General features: G+C 48.1%; 4 gene segments (V, D, J or C); all 4 read right to left on the bottom strand.

Annotated features, from left to right (window-relative positions):
• Positions 1–2641: 2641 nt before the first annotated feature.
• On the bottom strand, positions 2642–3845 carry LOC123647062. The segment is given in 2 exon segments: positions 2642–3638; positions 3763–3845. Coding segments are annotated over 2 exon segments (483 nt in total).
• A 3960-nt stretch (positions 3846–7805) lies between these two features.
• On the bottom strand, positions 7806–8411 carry LOC123646948 (the record flags this gene model as incomplete). The annotated part of the segment is given in 2 exon segments: positions 7806–8176; positions 8326–8411. Coding segments are annotated over 2 exon segments (420 nt in total), but the record flags the coding sequence as incomplete, so codon positions are not given.
• Positions 8412–10762: 2351 nt separating this feature from the next.
• On the bottom strand, positions 10763–12155 carry LOC123647063. The segment is given in 2 exon segments: positions 10763–11777; positions 11873–12155. Coding segments are annotated over 2 exon segments (459 nt in total).
• A 1784-nt stretch (positions 12156–13939) lies between these two features.
• Positions 13940–15341, bottom strand: LOC123647064. The segment is given in 2 exon segments: positions 13940–15113; positions 15218–15341. Coding segments are annotated over 2 exon segments (390 nt in total).
• Between the last annotated feature and the right edge of the window lie 200 nt (positions 15342–15541).

Raw genomic sequence — 15541 nt, forward strand, 5'->3', positions numbered from 1 at the left:
TAGACTACAGATCTAGGTGTGAAAGGCTGAAAATATAAAGATTTTAGAAGGAAATATAAGAAAACATGATCAGTTTGAAGTAGGCAAAGATTTCCAAAACTGGACACTAAAACACAAAATGCTAACCAAAATAGGATAAAAATAGAATGATTATGGCTTAAGAACTTCTATTTATCAAGACACCATTAGGAGAGTGAAAAATTAACCTATGGGATGGGGGGGCTCAGAGGGAGAGAAACAGAGAGACAGAAAATGTGTCAGTCAAAATTCCAAAATCCAGGGGACCTACGAGGGAAGGAGACGGAAAGACATAAGCCCAGGAAGGCGATGGGCAGACCAGAAGGTCAGTCCTGCAGGAAGCCTCCAGATCCAGTGGCACTTCCATGATCGGGATTTTGCCTCTTTTTCCAGGACTCATCGGATCCCAGGAGACAAAGGGATGGAAGTTTCCATCCAATGTGTCCAGACTTCTGGAATGGCCCAAGTGGGAACCTAGAGGGTCTTTCGTTATTCATTCTTTGTTCTTTAAAGATGGGTCATTAGTACCTGGAGCTGCTGTCAGTACTGGCCGTAAAATGGGGAACGAAAACATCCACAGTCCTTATAATGATGAGGTTGACAGTGTAGAGATCACGAGAAGTTTCTGTTAAATAGCCACACAAATTCATGGAAAATGACAGTGGTGCTAAATGCAATGAATATTGTCAGCCATGAGCATTTATAATGAGGAGAGGTGGCTTGTCCGACAGCTGGAGGAGTGTTTCCTAAGGAAGGGTGCTAGTTAGACTGAGAAGTGGAGCAAGAAGAACAAAAGAGATTCTTGTGTTGACACCGAGGACACAGCGTGGGAGTGGAGAGGTTTAGGCAGAGGAGCCTGGGCCTTGGAGGAAGGCGCCGAGCTGAGGAAGGGAGGAGGGGTGAGGAGGGGAGGACAACCGGAGCAGACCCCGCAGGGAGGAGGCGAGGACGGACGTGGGCGTGTGCGGGAAGGTGGGCTGTGAGAGGCCAGCAGGAGAAAGAACAAGAGCTGCGCTGTCCATGCATGGTGTCTGCACATAGACAATGTCACATGACTTTTCCTTTGTGCCGGCAGCTGAGCAAGAGGACTTCTGAGGACAGAGCTGAGGCAGCTCCGATGCAGAGCCCCAGGAGAGGCCTGGAAGAGAAGGCTGCACCCCCTCGGGCCAGGGTGCTCGTGTCCCCTGATACACCTGAGACCGGCCTGGGGAAGCACCTCAGCGCAGAGCAGAGTTCCCCACGCGCCCCGTGGGCCCGTCCGTGCTGTCTGGGACAATGTCTGTCCTGCCTGGATCACGGCCTCTCGAAGACGAGGGTCCCGGATCTTCCGCTGAGCTTTGTGTGTGGAGGGAGGGGGCGACTGCTGGAACAGGAGGGCACCGGGTCTGGAAGAGGCTGTCAGAGACAAAGCCACATGTTTGCCTGTGACAGAAACGGACAGAACCGCCCAGATTTCTCCTTGGGGCAACTGTGAGGGATCGGCTATACCTGGCTTGACACCTGCACATATCCTTGTAGACACCAATCTGGGACATCACCCTGCCACTGTATGTCCTGCCCTTGTCCTCTCCTATCCGTGGGGTCTGTGATAGAGGGAAGTTGGGTGCCCGAGGAGGGGCCCCAAGAATGTAGACACAGGCAAAGGCTTGGCCCCGGCTGTGGTGAGTCCAGGAAAGGGCTGCAGAGAGCTCACCTGCCCCCACGAGGCAAAGCAGTCTGGTGGTCATGGCAGGGTCGGGGTGCAAAGGACAGACTGCGGGAAATTGCTTCGTTTGTGCGTTAAGGGAACAAGGCCTGGCTCTCAGCGGAATCATCAGTGATGATGGCAACTCTGTCATCTGCCTGCCAACCAGCCCTCTGCCCTCTGCTGTCCCTCCACCTGCAGTCATAAACCCTGACCCACGCGGCCTCTGCTCCCACTGCCATTCTTCCAGGAGACAATAGCCCAGAAGGGCCAAAGGCATTCGCCCTCCACCTGCCCCTCTGCCACCATCTCACCTTTTCCACCTTAGGGATCTTTTCTTACAGACCGTTTCTTCTGCCCTGACCATATGTTTCTCCCTCCCATTCCTACATCTCTACTTTATTTTGGACATGAAAATGTATTTCAGGTACATTTATTCCTAATTGTGAAAAGTAACATTTAAGTTTTACTAGAATAAATTAAGGAAAATATTTTTAGGCATTTATTGGAGGCAGGATTCTTTTTTAGTCGAGACACAAACCAAATTATTTATAACTTCCATTGCATTAAATTAAATCTTGTACATCAAAACACACCATAGAAAATAAAAATGCAAGCTACAGATTTAAAAAGGCACAAGGAGGCTGGGCGGAATGGCTCACGCCTGTAATCCTAGCCCTCTGGGAAGCCAAGGCGGGTGGATCGCTCGAGGTCAGGAGTTCGAGACCAGCCTGAGCGAGACCCTGTCTCTACTAAAAATAGAAATAAAAATTATCTGGACAACTAAAAATATATATAGAAAAAATTAACCAGGCATGGTGGTGCATGCCTGTAGTCCCAGCTACTCGGGAGGCTGAGGCAGTAGGATAGCTTAAGCCCAGGAGTTTGAGGTTGCTGTGAGCTAGGCTGACGCCACAGCACTCACTCTAGCCAGGGCAACAAAGTGAGACTCTGTCTCAAAAAAAAAAAAAAAAAAAGACACAAGGAATGCATATAAATGATACAGAATTAGTGGGAAATTACACATTCTTCAAAGTTGCCAATGAAGAGGGGATAGTAATAACCCCTGGAGATGTCTGAGTTCCCACTCCTGCCCAGCTGGGGACTTGAGAGCAGAAAGGGGCTCTGTCCCACTGGCCAGGACACCGCAGGTGATGGTAGGACAACAGGGTAGACGGAAGATGTACAGAATTGATGAACACACACAAGTTTATCTCCCATTTCTGCTTCTTACAAACCGGGAGACACTGGGGAAATGATTTACCGTCCCTAAGCTTTCCATATATAACAGGGGAATAGCATCCTTGATTTGCATGATCACTGTAAAACTTTAGAACATAGAACATATACAAAGAATCTAGCACACATCTGGGGCCTCAGTTGTCACTTTTCTGCTGAAGTTGCCCAGGACCTGACAAGCTAAAGAAGTTGCTGATAGAGAAGTGGACAAATCCTGCCCATGCAGATGAGCCTGGGCTCTCCTGGCTGGGATGGCTCTCAGCTCAGCTGGACAAAGGGAACACGCTGGAAACAACTGGAAGCACACCTTGAAGTAGTGAAACTTCGGTAAAGCCTGCAGCTCTGGAGTCAGAGCTGAAGCAGGAAGTTTGTGCACAGACCGTTGGTGGCTCTGCAGGGCTGTGGAAGCTGCTGGCGCACAGGTACAGGGCCGAGTCCCCCAGCTCCAAGGCGCTCAGGTTCAGCTCAGAGCGATAGTCTCTGAACTGGTGACCTGAGAATCGGTCAGGGAAGTTTCCTTTTTCTCCCTCTTTCTCCTCATAATACTGAATGAGGAACTGGGGGCCCTGACCCAGGGCCTGCTGGTACCAGTACACACTGGCATGCCCAGAGACAGGGGAACATCTCAATGTCACTTGCTGTCTTCTTGCTTTGATCAGGTGTCCTGGAGTTTGGGTGACTCCAGCCTCTGCTGGGCCTGTGGAGAAGCAGATGGAGACTGAGCACAGGAGACAGCCTGGTGGTGCCTCCCCAAGGTCAGGTGCAGGGTGCAGGGGTGGGCAAGCTCAGAATGGAGAAGCTGCCCTGTCCGCAGGGCTCACCTGTCCCCAGGAGGCAAAGCATCGCCCAGGGCAGGAGCCTGGAGCCCATGGCACAGCAGGGCAGGCAGCACTGTGCTCTGTGCTCAGGCCCTGGGCCCCTTGGGGAAGAGCTGAGTCTGGGCTCGCTTTTCCTGATTGGAGGGGTATCCTGTGATGTCACAGCCCTGGGCCACCCCCTGCAGGCTTCCTGAGGGCCAGAGCTCCCTATTTGCAGAGCAGGAGGGCAGGGTGAGGGCAGATGCTTCCCTGATGAGCACCCAGGCTGCCCCCTGCCCTCCCAACCTCCCCCAGCTCCTGCTGCAGTGCTCCAGGCTGGGACTCACACCTGCCCAGCAGCTGGGGGTGAGGAGCCTGGGGCCACCCCTCCCGTCCCAGCCTGCCTGGCTCACCTCATGTCACCATTGATATTCGATTCATACCAAGGTTTCTGATTGTATGTTCCTTTCCCAGGGCACATTCCCAGGCCCTGCCCTGAGCAGCCAGTGAAGCAGACTCTCCAGGATTTACTCCATCTGATCAGGTCCAAGTTGACCTGGCTGTGTGTAAATTACCAGCAGTACGGAATCCCCAGAATACATTCTGGTGCTTTATGAGCTCACAGCACAGAACAGCCACTTGGGACTTACCAAAGGCCATGCTGTGTGGGTCAGCACTCTGGGGAATGTGTATTTGTCCCTCCAGGTGCACCCTGCACTCAGAGGCTGACCCAGTGATCGTCCTAACCGGCTCCTTCTGTACCTCCTGTGAGCTTGTCTTGTGGGAGACCATGGCAGGAGAGCGGAGGGTGGTTGGGTAACCAAATGTCCTGCTTTGCAAAATCTACTCTCCTGGCTCCCTTAGTGCTGGATTACATATCTCAGTGGCTAAAATCAGCCACACAGCAGCCTGATGGCTCTGCTGCTTAGATATTTCTTCCACCGAGTACCCTAAGTCATTGCTTGTAATTTCTGTATTCCATAAAGTCCTAGGACAGGGACACAATTCAGCCAAGGGTTTTGCTACTTGAGAACCAGGGTGACATCTACTTTAGTTTCCAATTACCTTGTTCCTTCTTTCCCTCTGAGACCTTGTCATAGTTGCCTTAACCACCCAGATTTCTACCAAAACCCTGGTCCCAGCCACCTGAGAAATCTTGAGAAGATTCCGGCTTTCCCTACAGCTCTCCTCCTCCTCTGAGCCCTGGCCAGGATGGCCCTTCGTGCTCCAGTCACAACAATCTGGGCTCTTCCTAGCCTGTTCCTCCAAATTCTTCCAGCCTCTACACATTGCTCAGTTCCAAAGCAGCTTCCACATTTGCAGGTAGTTTATTCTTTAGTATCAACAAGGCCACTCTTAGTACCAATTTTCTGTCTTAGCTTGTTTTCTGCTGCTATAGCAGAATATTACAGACTGAGAAATTTAGAAAGATAAGGTATTTATTTGGCTCATGGTTTGGAAGACAGTTGAGCGGGACCTCCCACCACCTGTGTGGCTGCAGGAAGCTTCGCAATAACTGAAAACTTCAACTTCTGCATAATATTAGATTCAAGCCCATTTTTTTAACCCTTTCCCTCCTAGGCTGCTGTCCCAGACTCTCCCCAGAGCTCCTTAGCTCCCAGGAGACCACAGTGCCATCTTGTGTCCGATAAGTGGAGTTTCATCATGGTTGCTTATGCAGTGACCAAGGGATGCTGGGAAGGTCAGTAGATCAGCTGGGAGAACATTCCAGAAATCTATCCTGAAAGTTTTGTGATCAACTTCTTTAAACTATAATCCCAACATTAGTTGTCATTCTGATTATTTCATTGAGTTACCATGATTAATACCCCACCCTCATCGTAATTCCTATCACATACCTGGAAGGTACAACCAAACTGAGATTTTCTTCCTTAAAACTATCTTCTAAAGGGAGAGGGTTAGAATGAGAGGAATGGAAGGAAATAATATTTCATGTAAAATAACAATGAAACACAGAAGTTGAAGTTATCCCCGTTATCAAAGATAAACAAAATGCCCTCCAAAATGACAATCAATGTTATTCTAAAATATTGATTAACGAAACACAGGGCCAGTTATGAGATTGCCTTGAAGAGGAGGAATGGGTATTAATGAAAATAAAATTGACTTGTACATTATACGTTGTCTTACAAGGCAGTGAGCACTCAAGGAGGGAGCAGTATCTAATGGGAAAACTGGGATGGGAGACGCAGGGTCGGCAGAGGGTGATGGACAGGAAATGAATAACGTGCACAACAAGCACCTGCTGATCTCAGCAGCAGGGAGGGAGGAGGTGATTCTGGAAGAGGCAGAGGGCTGGTGGGAGATGAGGACACACTGGTGCAACACATTAATAGTATCCTCAGGAAGTTGGATCTGCCTGGGCACTGTGGGCTGGGTTATACAACTTTCCTTTGCACCATCTTTCGTGACAGCCCAGGGGAACCATTTCCATTTCCAAGGATTTGCTCCTGCCACCCGCAGTCCACCCCGACTTAGACTTGCTCCTAGTAGTTGCTCCTCCTCAGGTTCCCATGGGCCCCCTCTCTGTTGCTTTCTGTTTGAGCACCATCTGAAAGAGAAGTAATGTCTCTTCCTTTGAAGTCCCACAATATTTGGCATAGGCCTCTCTCAGTGCTTGATCACATGCCCTTTAACCCTGTGCCTTTCGGTTCTACTGAACCTAAAGGAAGGTGTGTGCCTTCATCAACAGACATGTAAACTGACTGCTTTTAAAATTATTGCTGTTTCTTTCCCTATCGAGTTATATCCAAATAGAACAGATGCATAATTGAAATGATATCTTAATGTAATTTAACCATGAAGACCTTTCCAAGTGCCAGAAACAACGCCACCAGAAAGAAATTGTTCCCCTAATAAGCAACATTGGAGAATGAAAGAGAAAGCAAAGAAACATTTGAGAAATATTTGAGAGGAACTTCAGGAACCCACTGCCTTTTACCCAAACGTCATTCTATGATTTCCCTTTACCTGAAAGAGAGACAGAGCCACACCTGCACCCTAGACCTGGGGAGCACAGCCCTGCTGCAGTCTGGGAGGAGCACGTGCGGAGGAGCCCTGGAGTTCCTGCCCCTGGAGCTCCGCATAATCTCCCAGGACTGGGATAGAAAAGGACTGCATTGCATCCTGGAAAGGAGGATATTTAAGGTGAGGTTGATTCTTCTGATACATTAGCTAGAAATAGATACAGGGTCATTATTGGCTGGTCTGGGGCTGCAGGTTTGCCAAAGAAAATTAGTCCTTGGCCCAGAGCCAGTCGGTATCACAGAAGAATAGTGCAGCTGTAAATGGACTGCCAGCCAGAGCTGCTGCTTCTCCCATCTCCGTTACAAGTGACTCCAGCATCTGCATATTGCATGCAAAGAAAGGTAATTGCTAATAAAGAATGAGTTTGGTGTGAACTTTAGTTAAGTTCAAAACAGTTGTCACTTTTCTGGACTGGCATGCTCATAGGAGACACAGACCCACACAGCAAGGGAACTTGGGCATCAGACGGGGTAACAATCAGCTGAGGCTCCCTTAGATCATGGCTTCTAGGAGCAAGAGCAGAAAGAGTCACAAAGCAGGAAAACGGGTTTGATGTTATGGTCCAGAAAACTTCCAATGTAGCAGGAATAGAAGGGGCTTCAGAAGAAAGAATCCTCCTGCGGAAGGAGCCTCAGACCTTCCAGATACCAAATGCCATCAGCAAATGCAGGAGAAGAGGCATGTTCCCTGCCCATGACCGAAACGCATATATGTCGGCAGCAACCTCCAAGTCCTACAGACGACAGCTTCTCCCAGCCCTGATGGCCCAGCTAAGACAGAAGCAATCTTTCTTCTGAAGCCTCTTCTATTTCTCTCACATAGGAAGTTTTCTGCCTTGGAATGTGGAACTGGCTGTGTGGACTTCTAAAACCCAATGGGACACAATTGTTTCTACCACACACTTTACAGCCACCGTGTTTCAGGAGTGAATCTGTGGTCTCTTTCCATCCAGGACAGCTGAGGTCCAAATCTCCTTCTTTGCTTTTGAGACTGAACAACAAGGAGTGGCCTCTCTTTAGGGTCTCTGGGAGCTGCAAGGAGCAAGAAGGAGGAAGTTTGAGAGCAGGAAGGAGGTGACTGTGCCACACTGTGGCTGAGCTGCTGGCACAGAGATACACGGCCGAGTCCCTCTGCTCCGTGGGCTGGATCTTCATAGTGGAGAACGATCCCTCAGGCCTCTCTACAGAGGTCCAATCACCAGTCAGCTTTGATTTATCTGCTACATTTTTGCCTTGGAAGCAAATCAGAAACTGCAGGCCCTGCTCTAGAGTCTGTTGGTACCAATAAAAGGCAGTATGACCAGAAATTGGATCACATCTGAGAGTGGCATTCTGTCCTCTCTCTGGGACCTTGTATCTGGGGGACTGGGAGACTCCAGCACCTGTGTGATCTGTGGAGACAGAAGTTGGGAACACAATGAGGAAAGCAATTGTAGTCATCTCTCTCTCTCTCTCTCTCCCACACACATACATACACACATGTACACACACGCTTGCACACAGGTACAAAGTGAAACTCCTTGGTGTTCTGGGGACTTACCTGTCCCCAGGAGACAGAGGGCTGCCCAGCAAAGGATCTTGAAGCCCATGGTGGGTCAGAGCAAGATGGGAGGGTCACCAGGTCAGGGTCACTGTGAGCAGGAGCAGAGGAGGAGGGACACCCTTGTCCCCACCTGGCAGTTCCCACAGTGATGTCACTTCCTCTCTCAATCCTCACGACCTCAGGAACACAAGATTCACAACAGAACATACTTGGATGACCGATGTAAATATGTATAATCTCCTTTTTAACAAAGTCAGTGCATAGGTCCTAGCATCAAAGATTTCTTCTACCATTGGCCACCTTAAGACAATTATGGAACAAAAGTACTCAGTTTACTATGTTGTTCCACCCTATTTAAAGTAAAATCAACATTGTTTTCCTTAAAGCCATGTGTTGTCATCTGAGTAGATTAAGGAGTCACATTAATTATGAATTAAGCCTGCCTGGGTAGAATGATCCAGGAGGAGACAGAGCTCTTTGGGGGCACAACAAAGTTTGGGGAAGTTGGTCAATGTTGGGCAGGAAGGAGACTGTCATCTGGATTATTTTCCTGTTGTTAGAAGATTCTGGGACATGCGATATCGTGGGTACTCAGCAAACATGAGAGGAAGAATTGTCAGAGGTGTCTTCCTAAGGAGAAATTCTGGTCACTAGTAAAAAATTGTCCTGGGAAATTGCCTGCACAACATCTGAGAAATGTGCTATCTCTTTAGTCCTCTCTGGTCTTCCCTGTTTGAGGCCAGATCTACACACGGGGAGAAGCATCTCTGCAGCACTGTGTTCTCAACATCATCATGGAAATGCAGGGCTAGGCCCTTGGCTCTGATGATTTCACTTGGGTTTATCATGAGCTCACTGAGCTGATGAGCTATAAATCTATGAAGCACATTTCTCAGACTGTGGAACCCAAAGGGAGACCAGAGCACTTGCTTTAGCTATAATAGAACTCAGTCCAGGAGATAGCTAGAGATGAGATGACCTCCTCGTGCCTGCTCTTTTCCCCTCACTCTGACCAGGGGTCCTGATGTCCCCCTAACTCCAGCAGGACAGAAGTTCATGAAGAAGGAGGTACAAGCAGAAGGCAGAGCCTTGCTTTGGGACAGGAGGGAGATGGGAACCACAGTCTTGAAAGTAAAGTCAGTAACCAGGGCTTGGAAAATCGAGAGCAGAGACATCAGACTTGTGTCTACATTCACCTGGGAAGGTATACCCCAGGAGAGGAGCCTGGGGAACCACGGCAGGTTGAAACAGGTGTGTGACCAGATGCCTTGGTCTGGGAGAATTCATTCTGTACTTGATTGTGTTGAGTCAATTTAGTGAAGGCAATGAACTACATTTCCCAGAATGCCTTTTCTTTATTGTCCTGGGTTAGAGCTAGGGAAGGAAGCCTTTGTGTGAAATTAGGAATAGAAAGATAGAACAATCACAATTACACTTGGAAAGTCATTGTGGTCACAGAGTGAGTTGCAGTGAAGGACAGATACAGGTGTGTCCAACAAACCAAGGGAGCTCTCTGCCTTCCGCACTCTGTGTCTAGTTGATCTTCCCAAATGTTAGCCATGAGTTGCCAGGCAATCCCGGGTACTTGGCTGTGAACCCACAGAGGTGGTCCCCACACAGAGGCAGCAGCTTCCCCAGAAATGAGTTTCCTTGGACTTTTCCTAAACTCCCTGGCCAAGGTCCCATTGGGTGGCCTGACATGCTATGATCCTCTCGTGGCCCTGACACTCCAGCCTGTCCTTCTGCACCAGAGCCCCAGGAGCCCTGGCTGATGACTGTCTCTGTGACCTTCTGACTTCTCCCTTCCAGACCTTCTCTTCCTCAGCTCCTGCCACATTTGCATAAGGTCTAATTCCTATGGTAAATCCCTTCTTCCCATAAATTTTTAAGGAAGTATAATTCCATTAGCTTTCTATCAGTTTTATTGAGAGAAACATAATGGACTTTTGTAACCAGCAATGGTTCTCAGGAAAGAAAAGTTTATGGATAGATTTCTGGAATGGTTCTCTCATCTGTGCAGATGTACTGTGAAGAATGTGCTTGAAAGAGAAGCAGACACCTGGGGACATCTGGTGCGGCAACCACAAATGGACGCTTAGAACCAGGTCTGGGCTGCTGTGATAGACGTTCCCCATCAAATCCCAGGACCACCTGTGCCCAGCAATCAAGGGGACAATATTTCTTGTAATTATTTCTAGATTTCTTTTAGTGTAAAGTGGGATGTAGGATGTTCCTGTTACTGGTTCGTCCCATCCATTCACCGTGCACTACGAAAAGGGGTTTGCGATGTGTCAGACACTGTTCTTGATAAACGCGCAGGCAGAGCCTTGTCCCTCATGGAGTTTAACATCTAGTTGGGTAGGAAAATGAACAAAAAGAGTATCTGGAAAATTCTAACTCTTCTAAAGTCTACTGACTAATGGGCACATGATACCATGAGAGCTTATGGGAGGGAAATTGACCTCAGCTGGGAGGTGAGGGGAAGCTTCCCTCAGGAGGGGGTGATTTGGCTGAGATCCGAAGCACAGGTGGGAATTAGCCTCTACGGAAAGGAAGGCTCCCTGCCCAGGTCAGAGGAAACGGCCTCTGAGTCTCTGTGATGGGAAGGAGGGAGGCGCAGGTGAGGGTCTGTGCAGCCTGGCTGGAGTAGGGGGTCAGGGGCGGGGGAGGAGAGATCCATGAAGGATTCCCAGGGCGACTGCCCATATGGGAAAGGGGCTGCAGCAGAGGCCATGTGAGGGCTGGGCATGGGGGAGAACCCTACAGGGAGAGCCACGTGGCGCCCAGGCAGAGACAGGGATCTACGTGTAGCTGGAACACAAATCACGTTCCATCCTGGAGGCCTCAGACTCAGGCTAATGACTAGAACAGTCAGAGCCAGGGAAGCCCCGTCTCCACCCCAGTGGGACAGCTGAGCAGAAAGGTGAGACAACAACAAGGGAGACCCATCTGTGCCTGAGGCCTGGGATCAGTCCAGGCCTGGCTGAGACTTCCTGCAGGTGCACCTGGCACAGACCCAGGCCCACACTGCGCGGGCCCCTAGGGCTCCAGTGTCCTGGTGCTGAGAACTGTGCCAAGGCCATCGCTGACTTCTGGGGGTGCAGAGCCTCCCCTGCCTTTATGTGCAGAGAGGAGGCAGCCGTGCAGCACTGTGTAGTCACTGCTGGCACAGAAGTACACAGATGTCTGGGAGGGGGTAGCAGACTCCAGCGTGAGGAGGAAGTTCTTTGTACTTGACCTAGAGACACTGTAGCCTTCAGGGATGTTTCCTTTGTTAGGGGAACCAACAGTGCCTGAGTACTGGATCAGCCTCAGCCCCAGCCCAGGATCTTGTCGATACCAGTACATGTAGTCATGGTTCATGTCCTGGACACATCTCAGTGTCATGTTCTGTCCTGTCTCCAGGATCTGGAATCTTGGGGTCTGGGTGACGCCAGCATTCACCAAACCTGCAGAGAAGGAGAGCAAAGAAGACGCTGCAGCCCCAGGGAAAGGCTTGGCTCCGGACCCCTGAAGTCCAGGCAAGGGCCTGCCCGGGACTCACCTGCCCACAGGAGGCAGAAGCCCACACAGCCCAGGAGACCGACAGCCATGGCAGGTGCCGGGCAGGACAGTGGGGCCTTCTGGCTCTATGAGGTGATGAAAGGGGAACTGGGCTCCTGAGAGAGTCATTCTGAGACCTCATTTAACCCCCTAGGCCCCAGAGCCTTCCTGTTGGCAGGGGCCCCGCCCCCTTCCCCAGAGGGTCAAATCCAAAATAAATGCACAAGTCAACAGCTCAGAATGGGAAGAATGCATTTGTCTGAGCTGACACAGGCTTATGAGTTTTTCTAGATTTTTTTTAAAAACAGTTTGTAACTCCATGTATATTTTTTTCCTGCAATGGAATCTCTAAAGATGTGATTGTGGAACAGGATGGTTATGATGAGGAATTTGTTTTTTACAGAATGATGAGACTAGATAAATATTACTACAACATAAATTTCTTTGTTCCAGAAGAATATTTAGAATCCAGCTTTAAATACAGTTAGGGAACTTTGCAGTACTGGTCATCAGTACTGACTGGGGAAACACATTTTCTCGTAACATCTCAGAAGTTGTATGGAAAACTGAGACTGTTCATAATGACTCTCCATTATCTTTCAGGTATTTTTTAAAACCAAAGAGGGATGCAACGTCCTTTGTTATGAAAGCCTTAACCAAACCAGATCACTAATAAATTCAAATAACTTCTACCAAAAACAGGAGTTTAGGCTGCGAAAAGACTTACTAGGGCAGAGAAGGCAAGCCATGCAAGTGGCAAGCACAGAAAGGTAAAGGTGGGTGGGGTGGTGGATTCCAAAGCCATCAGTGCCTTCTGGAGGTGAGCTTGCTTCAGATACTGCTTCTCACTCCAAATTATGTTGGCCTAAATAACACGGGGTGTGGGGGCAGAGAGAGAAAGAGAGAGAGAGGGGAATTCTTCAAAGATAATGACTTCATTTGGGCATGAGCAGAAGCTTTGCAGTGTAGAATACACATGCCATGACAACCATGGGGGCATTCAAGGAGATTGAGTTCAGAGGAAGCTTTTAAAGGCAAAAGGAGAAAAGTACACATAAATTGTTTTGAAACAACAGCAACAACCAAAAACCCACAGTAATTGCATGAACTTACTGCAGAAGGTGATGTCAGCTCATTAGTGGATACAGTGTGTCAGGCAAGAGCTCTGCATCTGGCTAGCTGTCCTCCTCACTCATGTAGCAAATTCATTTAGAAAGTCCTTCCAAAAATTCCTATTACAGTCATATGTGCATAAGAGGCCGTCAGAGAGTCTTTGTACTAATAATAGTTCTAATAATGGGCATGTGTGTATAAGGGGTCTCCCTACTTAACCTCCTGACTTTATTTTGTTTGGGTTTGACACAAGTGACTCCATTTTGATACGACTTTAACAGAAGTTAGGAAAAGAACTATAGTTACCGATCCACTCCCCTGGGCCAAAGTGGAGAGAGGAGATCATACGGTCATGTGCACAGGAGGGAAGTGTCTCTGCAACGCTGTGGCTGGGCACAGAGATACGTGGCCAAGTCCCCTAGCTCTGTCTGCTGGATCCTGAGAGTGGTACTAATAGAATAGTTTAAAAATGTTGAAAATGAGTATAAGAAATATTAATGATTAGAGAGAAATAATGCCAAAATTTTGGGATCTCATATGTTTTTTCTCCAAAGCTGAGCACAGTGGCTCATGCCTGTAATCCCAGCATCTCAGGAGGCTGAGGCAGAAGGATTTCTTGAGGCCAGGAATTTGAGATCAGACTAGGTAATGTAGTGAGAACCAGTCTCTAAATTTTTTTTTTTTTAAATAGCCAGGCATAGTGGCACATGCCTGTGGTCCCAGCTATTGGGAGGCTGAAGTAGGAGGATCATTTGAGTCCAGGAGTTTGAGGCTGCCATGAGTCTGATCACCCTGCTGCCCTCCATCCTGGGCAACAGAACAACATTCCATCATCTCTGAAAAAAAACAAAAAACTTTTTCTTCAAATTTTATTTTAGAAACCGTCACCTATGGAAAAGATGAAAGAATATTATAATACAAACAGAATATTAAAATATACATCTGTGTACCGATTATTAACATTTTGTGACATTTGTTTTATTTCTTTCTGTATTGTAGGAAAAAAACTGTTGGTTTTGGCATCTACTGATAGCTTTTGCCTATAGCTACATTGATCGTTACAACGATTTCTATTTAAATATATCAACTGGCATTCTTCTGTAATAAAGAGATTCTCATCTACTGTTTTTTATTTATAGCTGCATAGATGTTTTTAAAATTTGATATAATCTATTATCCTCATTATTCTTCTCTAATGCTTAAATTGACCCATATTTGGCTAGTGGGAGCCCTTAGAAACTGGGTCTACAGATTTTGTATATGTCTTCTTGGTTCTGACATTAGCTTGATTTCTGCCCAAAGATGTTCCAGTACTTTCTCTGCCCTGGATGTGCTTTGTTCCTTTTATGGGGGAATACCATTTAAAAATCAAGTACTTTGCCTTTTTCTACTTAGAACACAACCACAAAACACAGAAAGGAGTTAGTCAATTTGTATTATTTCTTAGACCATTCCATGGATAGATTTAGGAAATATATAACCTTTAAAATTGTAAATTCAGATCCAATTCAAATCAACATGGTGGCTTTGAGGTGATCAAAGAAATTGCCACCAATCTCAACCAAAGATGCATTTTTCTTTCTGTGAGCAGAAAGAGAGAGCAGCAGGAGAGAGACCCAGCTAGCTCAGGCTGCTGGGGTGAGCTCTGGTCAGGGGCTCAGGGACGGACCTCGCTGAGGATCACATTAACCACTTCCCTAAGGCCCCCAGCCTGGCAAAGGCTCTGGGACTCCCATGGAGGCCAGGACATCCCTGGGCGGGGCCAGACACAGGCAACCTAAAACTTTCTCACTGCTCTTTATGTGCAGAGAGGAGGCAGCCGTGCAGCACTGTGTAGTCACTGCTGGCACAGAAGTACACAGATGTCTGGGAGTGGGTAGCAGACTCCAGCGTGAGGGGGAAATCCTCTGTGTTTGATCTAGAGACATTGTAGCCTTCGGAGACTTCTCCTTTGTCAGTGGTTGGAACACCATATGAGTAATGGATCAGCCTCAGCCCATGTCCCAGGTCTTGTCGATACCAGTACATATAGTCGTGGTTGTCAGTCTGGTGACACTTCAGTGTCACCTGCTTTCCTGTCTCTGTGACCTTGTGTCTTGGGTTCTGGGTGATTCCAGCATCCGTGTGTCCTGTAATAGAGAGTGACAGAGGCTGATGCTGCTATCCTAAGAGAAAGGCTTGTACTGAGTCTTGGGAATCCCAGAGAAGGAAGCCTCCTGTGACCAGCCCTCACCTGCTGCCAGGAGACAAAGGGCCACATAGAAGAAGAGCCGGGGGCCCATTTCAGGTCCAGGGCAGAATCTCGTGTCTCCCAGCCCTGCTTTGGGGAAATAGAACTTGGGCTCTTGGTGACTCAATGATGTCACTGTCCCTGACAAATGCTTGAGCAGAACAGCTGACCTGCCACACCCCTTCCCTTCCCCACAGGAACCAATCAATTATATAAAGAAAGTTGAACAGCTCAGATTCAGAAGAATTTGTGTCTGTTTTTAAAGAAATTTTGTGAGTATATATTCTCTTTCCCTGATTTTAGTAGGGAGATTTGTTGTTCTACACA

Source organism: Lemur catta, chromosome 11, assembly GCF_020740605.2.
Source record: "Lemur catta isolate mLemCat1 chromosome 11, mLemCat1.pri, whole genome shotgun sequence".
Taxonomy (NCBI): Eukaryota; Metazoa; Chordata; class Mammalia; order Primates; family Lemuridae; genus Lemur; species Lemur catta.